Raw genomic sequence first — 14,912 nt, 5'->3', positions numbered from 1 at the left:
GATAATTTGATTTATTATGCAGTAATAACAGAAAACAAGGTGATAGATACATGCATCTGTAAAGAATACTACAAGCAGACAGATATAGTTACTAGTGCACTGCCCCTGCATATACAATATGTAATTACAATGTGATACCATTATGATTCCTTAATATTAAACTTATATGCATGTTGGACAAAAAAAAAGTTTTTACTGTATTAAACTTAAAACTATATTTAGCAATAACAGCAATTTTATTGGAGAGGGTCATCAAATGGACATTATGCCTTCCATACTAGAATTCCACAGTACTTCTAAAGTTTCTAAGTAAATTCACACAGTAGTCTAGACTGGCCACTCCTTCATGCCTCACGTAGCAGAGTTTCCTCTTGCTCTAAGAAATGCAGTCTGTTTGCATCTTGTGTCACTGTCCATTACTCAAAATTAATCTCATGCTCATACTCATAGATTTCCAGAATAAGAAAAATGCTTTGAGTGAGAAAAACAGACTGAAAATGAAATGCTCCCCTTAATTGATTTGAACTAGGTTGAGGTTACTGCCAATATACAAATGAAACCAGGAAAACTGATGTCAAGCATGAATGCTCATTAAATATTTAAAAAAAAAAAGGGCCTGGATTTTGGGGCTACAGTAATTATGCACGGTAAGACAGTTAGGACCAAATGTAAATGTTAGCTGTTATCAAGAGGGATTCAATGATCAAAACTAAGAGAGGCACAAGTTTAGAATGTTTTTCTATCAGTTACATAACACACTTTACTACATTACGCACAACAATGTGTTCACTGAACCAGTTAGCCATGCAAATGTGCCAAAACAGCACAAGTTCCTCCATTTCAGACATAAAATATATAACACACGGTGGATTTTTTTTTTTTTAATGCAGTTTTACAATCAATATTTTGTCAGGGAAGGGAAAACACTGCTTTCAGATGTCTGGAAGTTTTAGAGCATTTGAAACTGATTTGATCTGACAGCAGTTTCACTTTAGTGGCAATTTAAATGGGCATGTGCTTACATTTTAGAGGTTTTTATTCTGCCACAGGAGGTGCTAGAGACTGTGACTCTGTTGTGAGGACAAACTGGATTTTAAGAGCTACAGAGGGTCAAGCTGAAAGCAAAGTGGAGTCATGGAAATGATGGCGTGTGAACGGAGACTCCACTTACTGTATATGGATGTCAGAATCACTCCCATAGAGACTGTTTAGACAGCAGCAGTCATAACATATACACACTGAGTGCAGGTTCATGGAATAGGCGGTTGATTTTAAATGCTCGTAAATGTAAATCAGTAAAACGGTTAGGGACTTCAGTTGCCGTTGTTCATATAGATTATTTGGGGCATTGGGATGGATCTGAATTGCGTTTGTTCTGAATTTTTCATAGAATACTTTCACTTTAAAATTGTAAAGTCTATTAATGTTTGGAAGGAACCCCTAAGTTTTCTTAGGTTTAGTAGATGAGGAGCTGATCTCACGACTTCAGTATATAGAGCATAAATGTTTGACTGGGATACATATGAAAGGCTAGTTAGTTTAAAAGACCAACAATACCAGAAAAAGGCATGCTTCTTTCTATTAATTTCATATATTTATTCTGTTGTGGTTTGTGCAATGATAGTGTCCTTTGCACTCACTCATTACTGAGTTTTATAGACTGTTTCTGGATCACTCAAGACCATATCAAAATCAAACTTTTGATACTGTGTAACTTGTCTTAGTTAAGACTGGACATTTAGTTAAGACTGAATCTGAAGTGGTATTACACACACACACACACACACACACACACACAGACAGCTCAGCCTCGTGCCACATCCCTTTTATTCACTGTCCTTCTTCAGCAATAGCTGCCATCCGTCTCTCCTGGATGAAGTTCACAGCAGGAGTAAGGCTTTAGCCAGAGTGGAGATAAGCTGCTCACTGTTCAGAAACTGTGTTTGTGTGAACTTGGTTTCTTCAGTTCACTCAACACAGGGAATTTACTTAAGTTTGTTTGCTTGCTTGCTTGCTCGCTTGCTTGCTTGATTGATTGATTGATTGATTGATTGATTGATTGATCGATCGATCAGTCGATCCTAAATCTCCTATTCACTTCTTCAACTGATTGAATTTAAATTAGGTTTACCCCAACCAGTCCCATAAACTGATGTCACCTTAAGAGTTACTGTAGAGGGCCTATTGTTGTGAATTTCAGGTCATCTGAATTAGTCCCATCTTTGGCTGCCATTCTGCTAAAGCTTAGTAAATACTATACACACAGAGTTGTGGAATATCAGGGTACTATGAACTGAACAGAAGGCTAAAAAACTGTAACATTCTTCTTCACTTTGTATGAGCATTTAATTGCCCGACCAACAGACGTGTACGTTTGATCTTTACTGCCAGAACCAGTAAAGAGAGTGTCAGAGAGTGTCGTTAGCATTGCTCTGAAACATGTGCAGACATGATGATGTGACAGTTTCCAATAAGAACATTCCTGATTTTGTGGCAGCAAAACTCAACATGTATTATAATAGAATGACAAGTAACGTAATGTCTATATATATGATACACACACACACACACACACACACAAACACACTGTACCGTACAAAACATGACCAGTCACACATTAACTCTGTTTATAATCCTATTTATTGCCATATATATAAACCTTTTATTTGTTTATAGCTTGCCCTGCCTCGCCAAATAACACGCCCTTTTGTGCATGCTACGTGCTATAGACACAGAGATACAGTTTTTTTTTTTTGTTGTTGGTTTTTTGTTTTTTTTTTTTACAAAAAAATACAAATAGAAAACATAAAAATGCATTGTTGCACCGTTTTTTACGTTCAACCAGTACCTCCTGGGGTAAAGGTTTCTGGGTAAATCCGTGCTGGCAGAGCCTAGTGGGCAGGAGATAATGTATACAGGTAATCCCACTGTCCAATACTGAGATTACAGCTCTAGTTCTGAGGACAGTCATTGCACTAAAAGATAAGCTGTGCACTCTTTCCCATTGTCATAGAGGCTGTTGCTACTCATTGTAGACATTAATGGTTCAGGCAGCCTTTTTTTCGAGGTTAAAGAATAAAACAACACAATGTGCTGTGAAAGCTATTCAGGTCCTGGAATCTCACTTTTCGGGGGGGGGGGGGGGGGGGGGGGGGTGTTTTGGGAATGGATTTTACTTACTGTGCTTATAAATGCTGTTACTACCTGAATTAAGCCATGTTAGTTTCGATTGCTCTACTGTACTCCTACTACGCCTCTATTCTCTGCTAACGCAAGCTGCATTAAGTATCAAACATAAGAACCTCAACCTTTATATTCAAGTTTTAAGTCATATTTTTATTACTTTACTGCCAGAATCAAGCCTTGTTCATGTTTTCTGTTTCTGCTCAACACTCAGAATGTTGTGTACAGAAGTGAGGGTTATCAGATAGGGGCGGGAGGGTATTTGAGGCTACTGTGGTATAACATTCTTGAATGAATGATTTGACTCTTTGTTACATTATGATTATGAATGCAAAGGGACAAGAGATAGCTTCATATGAATTTGAAATCTGTATACTAAGTATTGGGGTAATACTGTTAGCACAGGACTCTTTTTCAGGGACAGGTGGATTGGTGGGAACTAATGGGAGGGAAACAGCTCTGCTTCTGCCCATAACAGCTGATCTAAGACCAGTTTTTAACAGTCAAATCATTATTTCATGTCATTTTTTGAGCTAAAGACCAATTACTGGGACTGAGTCAGTCTGTCTGGGCCAAAACCACAACCAAACAGAGCAGTGGGTTGGGTTTGCTATGAAAGATTGTGTTTTAACTTTGGGTTTCTTAGCACAATAAACAGAAGAGATGTAAGCTAACTATTGAAATCTTTTTGAAATATGTTTAAAAATGCTGTAGAGGGAATTGTGGGACATGTTCACAATAGGAGGGTTCTTAGTTGAGTGGTTACCATGACGGTAGGTGAATTGGGCCACATTGGTGTGTGAAGGGTTAGATGCAGCAATGTTGGCAAGAGAGAGCCTCTCTTTTATCTGAAGGTTTTACTGATAGTCAAAGAACAAGAAAACTGTTTTGTCCCATTCAACTCCCTCTTGAACTTGCTGCTTTGACAAACGTGTTAAAGGTTTTAATTTATTGTGTTCTATTTATTTGAATTGTTAAATTATTTGAAGGGATTTTATTATTTTCATTGATTTATTTATATGTATTTACGTATTATCTTTTATTTATTTTCATTTCTGACATTAATATGTATGTACTTAAAATGCTTATTGGGGCTTTTTCTCTCTTTCTCCTTTTTTCAATTTTACAATAAAAATGTAAAAGGAAAAACCGCTGCCTTGCGCCTTTTCTTTTGAAATGTGCTTTTTCATTTACTGTCAAACAACACAACAGCTGAGCTACAGGATCTTTAATCAAGATAATAAAAGTCTTTGCAAAGTGTTAGATATAAAGTGGGAAAAGTTTTTTAAAAAAATGTTAGTATCTGAACTGAGACCAATCCAATAAATTCTTTTTTAAAATAAAAGATGTGGTTATCAGTCCTTATCCATTTAAATCATCTGAGGTGCACAGTTACACTTCCTGTAATGGAATCAAATTTTTTTCCATTTTTGTTTTAGTCTGAAGCAGAGTAAGAGATCATAAAAAGTTGAAGAAATAGATTGGCCCAATTATTAGGAAGTGTGGCTACTGGTGAGTGAGCAGAGAGCATCAGTTCATCTTTATTAGTATCATTTAATGAGAATCAATCCCTCTCTCCATCATTTCCTCTTTCCGTGTCTTCTCTCCAATTTTATGCGAATGGGGATTATGAATTAGGATTATCGTAATAATTTGGGACAATATCATCTCCAATGTAGGAGTGAGCTTTTTTTTTTTTTTATCTCCTCAAGATTTATGAGGAGAGTCTGTAATGTCCAGCCCAGCTTTCTGGGATGCTGGAATTCATTATTCATTAATCAAAAGTTTGATGACTCTTCCTCATCAGCTGACTATGATAAACTTTATGTATGTATATATGGTTTGGTTGGTCTCTCTCTCATCAAAGTTTGAATTTAGTTCTCCATACAGCTTGGTTTATATATGGATTGATGAATGAGTCATGGTTTTTGTTTGGTTACCAGTTAGCGACAACCTAGAGAACCTAAAAAAAAGTCTCCTGTTTGTCTCCATTATTGATTTCCTCAATCTTTTAATTAATTTGTTGGATTAATCTACTACTTACCTCTTCTTATCTATTAATGAAGTAATGGACTGTTTTGATTAAAATTAGGATCAACTACTGGACTGCTAGCTGAAAAAAAAGTTTTAAAACTGTAAGTGCAACTTTGTGACTGTAACCTTACAAATCATTTAGCTTCATATGCAATAGTAAGACCACGTGTCAGGAGTTCTGTCCACTTGAGCTGACTGTTTTTTGAATGCACTTGTTCTGCAGAGTCGTACTTGGACTTTGATACCTCTCAACTAAGAGGACAGGCCCAGCTGTGTCTGTTAGCTTTCATCATGTTATCCAGAGAATGCCTTGTTTAACAGAGGTTTTTGTGTAGCACACAGGAATTTAAATGAACTTTGACTGTGTAGAGAGAAAGAAAAAAGATCCTTCTGGCCCAAGATTCTCACTCTTATGCTTTTTATCACATGAATCAAACAGTACTTGAAATTAAATCATTTATTGCTACAGTTCAAATTACACACATTTCAGATTGTTCTAAAGACAACACTCTCAATTCTCTATACTATGCACATTCTCGCAAAATACTAAACCCCATTATTTAACACTGCACAACTGAGGAGTGTTGCATAAAGTTAATTGCACAACTGAGAAAAGCTCTAAGTGCCGGTACAAGGAACTCTCTCATAGCATAACAGAACTCCTGCAATAGACATATGAATCAACAGAGCTTAATTGTCTATAAGTTGTAGCCATTGCTTGGTAGTAGATAAGTCAGAGTGAATGCGAATTACTCATCATTTCACATCATAAACTTGCAATACAGAGCACATGGGCTTTCCACACAGCTGTCTGAGAGGTGTGGTATGAATCAGTCACACTGGCCTCAATCTAAAGCTCACATAAACCACAGTTTACGAAACACAGCCAAATTATCCACTGAGGTCATTTGCAATGATATTAGGTGAAAGTGCTGTGATTGAACAGATAGTCTGAAACCTGTGTTGTCCAATTCTGCCACCATGTGGCATGGTTATGCAATATTTAAACTCCAATCATATCTCTGTAGATATGTACGTGCAGTACATTCTCATAGCATCATGTGGGTCAAATGAGGTAGAGAATTTTTTCTAGGGCTGCTGCCCATTTTTAAAAGATGTTACTTTTGAAGTGAAAATTGCTTAAATAATTGTTTAATCACAGTCTATGTTAGGGTGTGTTCATATGAGTGTGTGTGTGTGTGTGTGTGTGTGTGTGTGTGTGTGTGTGTGTGTGTATGTGTGTGTGTGTTTGTGAATTCGAAAACTTTGTAAAAGATTCATGATTTGTTTAAAAAAAAAAAGCAAGCATAACAGCATATTTAGTGGAAAACTGCTGTGGCCAGACTTTAAGAGAAACACAAAAATATCAATATGGCAAAACATAACAACCGAGGAGTCAGTTTACCTCAGACAAGCATACATTTCTGCTCATTATATATCTGCGAAATAAATCTAAAATATTAACAATATACAATCCTTCTTGTATGCTCTTTCTAATATTTACAGACATATACAGTCGCTGCTTTTTTAGACAAAAACAAAAAGTTGCTTTTTCCCCTAACGGAGACATTTTCAAAGTTGCTTTTCCCCCCAACACTGAAAATCATTTTTTTGAGAATCCATGGTCAGTTCAGGTTTCCTCTGGTGTCCAAGTTCAATCATTTTGCTGATGATAACGCATGAGGAGATACCTGTATCACTACCAATTACCCAGATAGGAGATAGAAAAACAAGCATGCCCAGGAGTTCATTTCAGTCCTCTGTCTTTCACAGAGATAAACAGCCTCAATAAGTGAAGGACTTTTGTATGACAAGGTCCCGGGAGTGGGGGAACCAGTCTCTGAAAAGGCAGGTGAAGTAATGAAACCAGGGGTAGTAGGATTCCTTCTGATGTGTGGCCCCAGCTTTGATGATGTGCAGGGCAGCATCACTGGCAGGGTAGGCAATCATGTAAGTTTTCCCTCTGTGAGACATTAAAAGAACAGAGAGAAAATGCTATGAGTTCAATGAAGATCCATGTAACAACATTACATGATTTAGTATTGTATATGACCACACAGTTTATAATGCAATCTGAACTGTAATTATGCCTTCCTAGAAATGATTTCGGTCGGCACATGGTGACAGAATGTTCCAACACTGAAGGTAGCGTAGTGCACACCATTACAGATAATCCCAGATATGATACTGGATCCGGGTTAGTTTTGAGCACTTTCAACTAACGTCTTATCTCAATAAGCTTGTTTCTTATCTTAATAAGGGCAAGACGCCTAGGTGATATGAGGGATTGTGGGTATTTTACAAGACCAAGCTGACCTGACTTTCTCCATAGCGCTGTCTGTGTCAATCAATCCAAGAATGCTGATTGTCAGAGAAACATTGCTGTTCTGCATACTCAGCTCATGCTGCAACGTGCCAAAAAAACCATTCAGGGCAAATTTAGTGGCTGAATAGGGTCCAACAAATGGGGTGGTCAGTTTGCCTGAAAAGCAAGAGGATACATGCAGTCAAGTTCACAAACAAAAGGTGTTGGTTTGATCCCATATGAACAATATAATCATCTTATACTGAGCGTTAACAGAGCAGGATAGTCAGTGGATAGGATTTTGCAAGCCTTATGTTTCATCATGAAAAATGACAAACAGCCAAACTGTTCAAAAAGAATGGTTTGAGATCAACAAGCACAACCCAGTCTTTACTGAACCTCATCTCCAGTAACAGCATTCCAATCTTTCACTCACCCAACAGTGACGACACTACCACTACAGAACCTCCACTCTGCTCCAGGACGGGCAATGCTGCAGACGTCATCTGAACATAGCTCAAAAAATTCACCTTCAAAAAACACAGAAATCACTGTTACGTTATACTCTGAAATGTCAAAACATGGGCTGCATGAGAAAACTATAACACGATATCTTTGTATAATTTGCATAAAGTCAAAACCAGGCTGAACAACTCACATCCGAGTCAGCGTAAAACATAAATGTTGTTAATACTGTTGACAGAAACTAAATAAGGTGGAGTGAATGACATATTCAGCTCCATGCTTTAGTTTCAAAGGCCAGTTCAGACAGATAGGAAATACCTGCATCAGCGATCTAACATGGTCATCATCTCCATCCCACATGGCAAAGTTACTGCTTCCAATGTGGTTCAGGACCATGAAGTCTAGCCCTCCTGGAAAAACAGTCAGCCGAATCTTAAAGTCACTTATTCAACTTATACAAAATCCAACAAGATTGTTTTTTTATTTTCACCCACAGTGTTCTTCTACAAGGTTTATAGTACAACCCAACTATTCTAAAATATATATATATATATATATATATATATACAGCCCATATCTGCTGTCTGAAATGTTTTCTTTTTTTTTGTTTGTTTGTTTTTATTTATGACGTGTATTTTATATCAGCAACCTAGCAGATCTTCAGAAGTCATCTTGTTAATCTGTATGAGCTGTGGCTTGTCTCTTACCCAAGTTGTCAACAGCAAATTTAACGACTCTCTCAGGGTCAGTGATCAGGGACATATCTGCAGTTACATAGAGGGCCTTCTCAGCGCCAAGCTTTCGACACATCTCCACCACCTGCCACACATCCCGTAACAATCCGTCATTACACTGATATAAACCGATATCGGTAAGAGTTTATTCCCCTCACCAATCTGAGGGGGGAAACCAATTAACAAATGAAATGTGATTGCAATCACATCATATTGAACTTAAAATCTAGCAAGAACTTATCATCAAAATAAAGGGATCCTCAAAGGGTCAATCCATACCAGCTCGCCTAGGCCCTCCAGCTCATGTCATGGATTTTCTTGAAAAATTCGTTTGAAAACTTCTATTAAATTCATGGGACAAAATCCTATAGCTCTACTCCAAATACTTTTTCAGTTATGAATTTGTGAAGTTTGGTTCTCGGAGCTAAATTTCATCATTTTTGCCATTCTTGGTAAGTGTCACAGCCTGCAACTCGTTTTGGACTTTTAGTTTGATATGTCTTTGTGCTCTTGTTCTGTGTCTGTCTCCGCCCCCCACCTGTTCCTGTTTGTCTCATTATTAACCTCGTTCCCCCCCTTGTTAATTTTATCCAATCATGTTTGCCCTGTTTAGTTTTCCTCTTGTATTTAAGCCCTTGTGTTTCCCCTGTCCGTTGTCTATCGTTGTTTGTGTTTTGAGCATGCTGTTATGCTGCACCTTTTTGTTATCGGGTTTTGTTCTAGTTTGTACTTGTATTTTGATCTTCAGTTTGTGAGTAAAGTTCTCCTTTGTCACCTTCATCATCGTGTCTTGCTCTTGGGTCCTGCACCACACCACCAGCGTGACAGTAAGCCTCACCAATTGCTTATTTTTCACTGGATTGGGTTCAAATTTAAATTCAAATTTTTGTGGTAAAGTGTTAATATTCATTGCAGATATATAAAAAATGTAAAGATGTTATTACTCCTTCATTGTTGGATAATTTTATGAAAATAGCTCATTTTTCATACCCCTCACTGGCTGTAGTATTACATTCAGTGGTTTGATTTCATAGGCAGATATCTGTACTATGTTGACTTCAAAGTTTTCTATCTCTGTGTGATACCTATTGAGCCTGTTTTTCATTGGGTTCAGGAAATTTGCAAGTTACAGCTTGTAATGGCATGGTTTGTTGCATACTAGAGTATCAATCCCTTTTTCAAACGTGTGAAAATCAAATGCAATTAGTTATACACACTTAATTGCATTTGAGAAACATAGGCATAGTTTGCTTTGCAAGATAGTTAGCTAGTACCAGCTTAAGTTAGTAGCCATCCCTCAATGCCCCCCCCCCCCCCCAACTTAATTTTAATTTAATTTTGGCTTGCATGAGCTAAGAAACTAAGATTAATATTTTGTCCAGATACACAAAATGAGATGACGTCATCTAGTATGCAACAAACCAAGCCATTACAAGCTGTAACTGTGTGATGCCTGTTTTTCATTGGGTTCAGGAAATTTGCAAGTTACAGCTTGTGATGGCTTGGCTTGTAATTTCCTGAAAAACAGGCTCAGTAGGTATCACACAGAGATTTTCCGCCATATTGGATTTTATGAAAAAGTTTAAATTTTTCACAGGCCACTTCTGTCCAGTCTTCCCCAGAATTGGCACAGAATCTTTAGTCCGAGCCTCACAAGAGTTTTCAGTTTTTTGATTTTCGAAAGCATTCGTCCGTCACCGCCAATCATATTCAGCTGTGAAGTCGGCAAAACAGAAGTGAGCTTATATTTCAGCAACGCTTTGATGTATCGACACCAAACTTTGGTGGACTGACTCAAGACCCCTACCAATGAAAGTCCAGAATAAACTGCCCCATTTTACCACTCGGGAGAGTTATGAGACAACACGTTTTTGCTCATTACTCTTCATATCTCTAAAATCATGATTGACCTGACATGCCTTTTTTGATCCTGAGTTCTGGACATATTGCCAGTTCCTGTTCTGCAGTCTTATTCAACAGTGAAGTCGCCAAACAGGAAGTGAAGTCATAACTTAGTGATGGTTTGGTGTATCAAAACCAGACTTGGTACATGGACTCAGGACCCCAAGGAAGCACAAAATTCTGTCATTTGACCACTGGGGGCGCACTGCAATAAGCAAAAATGTGTTTTGGCTAATAACTGTTGATGTGTTTGTCTTAAATAACTGATTCACATGTCTGGTGATACCGTGGGAGGTCCCAAGGCCAACACATGGCAACTTGCCATGTTAGTCTTATTGATGTGGCTGCCATATTGGATTTTATCAATGTTTCAAAACTTTTCACAGGCCACAAAGTTTGCCCAATCTTCACCAAACTTGGCATAGATGGAGTATTCAGATGGATTTTTGATTTTCAAAACCGTTCGTCCGTCACCTTCAATCAAAATCAGCATCGATGCCACCGAACGGGAACTGAGGACATATTTCAGCAATGCTTTGATGTGTTGATGCCAATCTTGGTATCACCTCAGGACCCCTTCCTGAGGGCGTGCATAAAATTTGGTGTCATTTGACCACTAGGGGGCACTGCAATGAGCAAAAACAACTTTTTTCCTCGTAAATGTTGACGTGTTTACCTTAACAAAAGTGATCCTTGTGTCAGTTGACATAAAACTTGCTATCAGTGCTTACAGCCACGCCTTTATCATGATCAGATCGAGTTCCCATGGCTACTCTACCCTGCGGGACTGCTTTGCCTCCTCATTGCTGCTTGCATTGCTATATTGAATGAATGTTTTTGAAAATCAAAAATGCATCAGAACTTTTTTGAAGGTTGGTCTGAAGATGATCTGCGCCAAGTTTGTTGGAGATTGGATAATATATGTTGGTGTTGAAATGTTTTTAAACATTATCAAGTCCAATAGGGCAGCCACATCAGTTAAGTTGGGGTTGTCATGTCTCAGCCTTGGGACCTCCCATGGTATCACCAGACACGTGAATCAGTTATTTAAGACAAACACATCAACAGTTATTAGCCAAAACACATTTTTTGCTTTTTGCAGAGGTGCCTGATCCGTCCCAGCTGCCCGATCCGTTCTGCACATGCGCGCTTGTGCAAAAGTCAACTAACCCTTTCCCTAACCCTTACCACAAGCGCACGCATGTGCAGAATGGATCCGCAGTTGAGACGGATTGGGCACTTGCAGGGTCCCGGGTCCATGTACCAAGTCTGGTTTTGATCCATCAGACCATCTCTGAGTTATGACCTCACTTCCTATTTGGCAGCTTCGCCACCATTTTCAACTGACTGTAATGCAGCTTGCATTGGCCGGACGTAGATGAGACCGCCCTTCTCCATGCAAAAAAACTGAGGTCACACATAGGGGGCATGGTCAATTAGCATATTTGCTATACTGTGTTTTTAGTTTCAAATCCTACATTTTCATTTAACATTTGTTTATATTTAACATTTATGTTCACATTTAATGTTTACATTTATATTTAGCATTTACAGTTAACATTTATATTTATATAATATATTATTTATAATTTTGCTTTAATGCAGATCATTACCCTTGAAAAAGGTTTTACAATATATTACAAATTTCTCTCTAAATGTTTAGAGAGAAAGTGACAGTTGAAAATCGTTGTGCTTTTTTTTTTTTTTTTTTTTTTTTTTTACATTTGGCAGTGCTAATTGTGCAAAAACAGGAAAACAGAAGGTGCAACTTTTTTCTATATATATATATATATATACACACCGAGACTGACACCGCGATACAAACATCCACGGTCTCGTGTCGTGGTTCTGGAATACGGAACCGGAAATTGGGTATGTTGCTGGCAGTATGTCAAACATGATCTCATTTGAGATGGCATCATTCAAATGTGAATATCGAATGATTACTCATGGCATCATCCAAATATGAATATTACTAGTACAACGAAAAAACAGTGGAGAGCAAACTGGAAATTATGGCCAGTTTGCCATTGTTTACAAGTTTGTGCAAGTTTATAAGTTTACAAGTAAATTCATATTAAATGAAAGGAAACTTCATGTTTTGCATGTGTTTTTACACTGCACCAAAACCGTACCAAACCGTGACTTCAAAACCGAGGTACGTACCAAACTGTTACTTTGGCGTATCGATATATGTGTATATATATCATTGTTGCTTGACATGAACGAAAGTTTGTAAGCTATCCCATTCTCTAGAGTACATGGTTCCTGAGCATTGGTGCGCTGAACTCAGCTTGATCTAAGGAATCCAACGATACCTCATTTTTGAAAATCGGGCATACATACTTCAATTTTGAGAAAAACAATAGGTGCCTACACAGCTTCACTGCTTAGCCCCCAACAAGCCAATGCAACAAACTAAACAGATATTTGAGAATAAACAGATACCATACCTATATGGAGAAATTAAAGAAGTGTCACTCACTCTCTGCAAAACCTGTTCTCTACGTGCTGTGACGACGATTTGGGCACCCAGTCGTGCATAATGGTATGCAATCTGTTCCCCAATTCCCGTACTGGCACCAGTCACCAACACACGGGCCCCACGCACCGATTCTACCAAACAAGAATATTAGTGGTTATAATATGCCAAACTGATATGTACGTTGTACGTTTTAGTGCTCAAAAAGAAAAGGAAAGAAAAATATAAGCAACGTTTTTGTTAAAACTGAAGCGTAAACCTCTGTAGTCACAGAACTTAGGTCCCATGACCTAAGATGTCCCACATTTTAGCAAGTCTCATCTTATCTTTGTGAATCAACAAACTCAAAAACACAAATGTTTTTGTCATACATGCTTACGACATCATAAATGTAATGATCTAGTGCAGAACATATTTTTTTCCTAACTAGCACAAACAAACCAAGGAAGGGGTTGTTTTTCTCTCTCAGAACTAACAGTAATTATATCAGAAAGATGGATTAGACTGTTTACTTCACAATTAATAATCTTTTGTCTAAGGCAAAAGCAGTTCGGAGCACCCACCGTTATAAAGGATCCTGTTGAAGAATCATTCTAAAGTTAATCAGCCAAATACATACATCAAACTATTAATTATAATAGGTCAATGTTACGGTCGCGGCCGTGCCTTCAGTCTTTTACTTTTGCTTCTAGTCTTTCCCTGTGTCTTCTGTGCTCCTCTGTCTGTCTCCCTCTCTCTGTGTTTGTGTGTCTGTGTTGTGGGTGTGGTGTTCCTCTCCACTCTCCCGGTTGCTAATCAGCCCGCGTACCTGCAATCCATCTACTCATCAACTCTGCAGTATGTCAAGCCCGGTTTCTCATCCACTCACGGCCAGATCGCAGTTTCAGCGAGTGTGGTAGATCATGTTCAAAGGCCACTCAGAACTGTGTATTCTAAGCTTACTCTTGTGTTGTTGTTCATTGTTGTGACTAATCCTTGTCTCCCTGCGCCCCAGGATCATTCTCTTGCCTGAATGCTTTTTCTCCTCGTCTCCCAGACTGCCAACCGTTCATCTAGCCACGTTTGCAACCCTGTCATCACCCCTGCTCAGCCCCATTTCGCCAGCCATCGGTTTCCCTCTGCTCTCTGCCTTCAACTGCCAGAATCCATACCTGCATCTACCTTCACCCCCCAAGAGCTAACAATAATAAACCTTTTTTATTCATTCTAACTCCTTGTCCTTGTCCTTGTCCTGCGTTTGGATTCCCTTTGTTGATCATAACAGTCGATTAAGATAAGCATGGCTTCAATGAGAAGTTGTCAAATGTAATGCATAATGTAATTCATTGTTGAAGTAGAACAAAAAATTACTATCAGTAAAAAAAGTTGGATATCCCGTAGTGCAGGTTAACTTTACGGATGTACATGTCAGTAGAACTCCATGATTTGTGGGAAATAAAGTTCACACACTGTTATATTGTGCAACCCAGTTCTGCGGCTCTACTGATACTGTAGTAACAATAATGCATTTGTTCCACTGGTATCCTAAGTTCAAACAAAAATGTTAGTGTTACACAAGCAATGGCACATCAGCTTTAAGACAGAGGTAGATCACCTGTTCTATATCAATTACGCTAATAACTTGCTACCAGGAGAAATGAACATAAGGCACTCACCTGCATCGAATGTGTCCCTCCACAGAAAAGCCATTAGTACAGTGGAGACTGAAATAAGTATCAGGTGGGTCTTCATATTTTTCCCTCTTGGAGTTTGTTATTCGTCTGATTTTTTGCGCTTGTTGGTTTCAGCTCGTGAAGTTAAACCTGGA

At 38.3% G+C, this 14,912-nt stretch overlaps 1 protein-coding gene across 1 annotated transcript; it reads right to left on the bottom strand.

Moving 5' to 3' along the window:
- Positions 1-7,002: 7,002 nt before the first annotated feature.
- LOC115812982 (hydroxysteroid 11-beta-dehydrogenase 1-like protein) lies at positions 7,003-14,836 on the bottom strand. Its single transcript, XM_030775556.1, has 7 exons — positions 14,761-14,836; positions 13,109-13,239; positions 8,695-8,806; positions 8,306-8,397; positions 7,959-8,052; positions 7,534-7,699; positions 7,003-7,180 (listed from the first exon to the last, which is right to left on the bottom strand). Exons 1-7 carry the CDS (start codon positions 14,834-14,836, stop codon positions 7,003-7,005), a joined length of 849 nt encoding a protein of 282 aa, XP_030631416.1.
- Between the last annotated feature and the right edge of the window lie 76 nt (positions 14,837-14,912).

The sequence above is a fragment of the Chanos chanos genome, chromosome 5, assembly GCF_902362185.1.
Source record: "Chanos chanos chromosome 5, fChaCha1.1, whole genome shotgun sequence".
Taxonomy (NCBI): Eukaryota; Metazoa; Chordata; class Actinopteri; order Gonorynchiformes; family Chanidae; genus Chanos; species Chanos chanos.
Note: the sequence above shows the minus strand (reverse complement) of the source record. Positions and strands in the feature narration are given on the sequence as shown.

Coding starts and splice junctions, on each gene's coding strand:
- LOC115812982 (XM_030775556.1), bottom strand. CDS start 14,836: ATGAAGACCCACCTGATACTTATTTCAGTCTCCACTGTACTAATGGCT. Junction 8,398..8,694: donor ATTTGCTGTTGACAACTTGG/GTAAGAGACAAG, acceptor CTGTTTTTCCAG/GAGGGCTAGACTTCATGGTC. Junction 7,700..7,958: donor GGTAGTGTCGTCACTGTTGG/GTGAGTGAAAGA, acceptor CTTGCTTTTCAG/GCAAACTGACCACCCCATTT.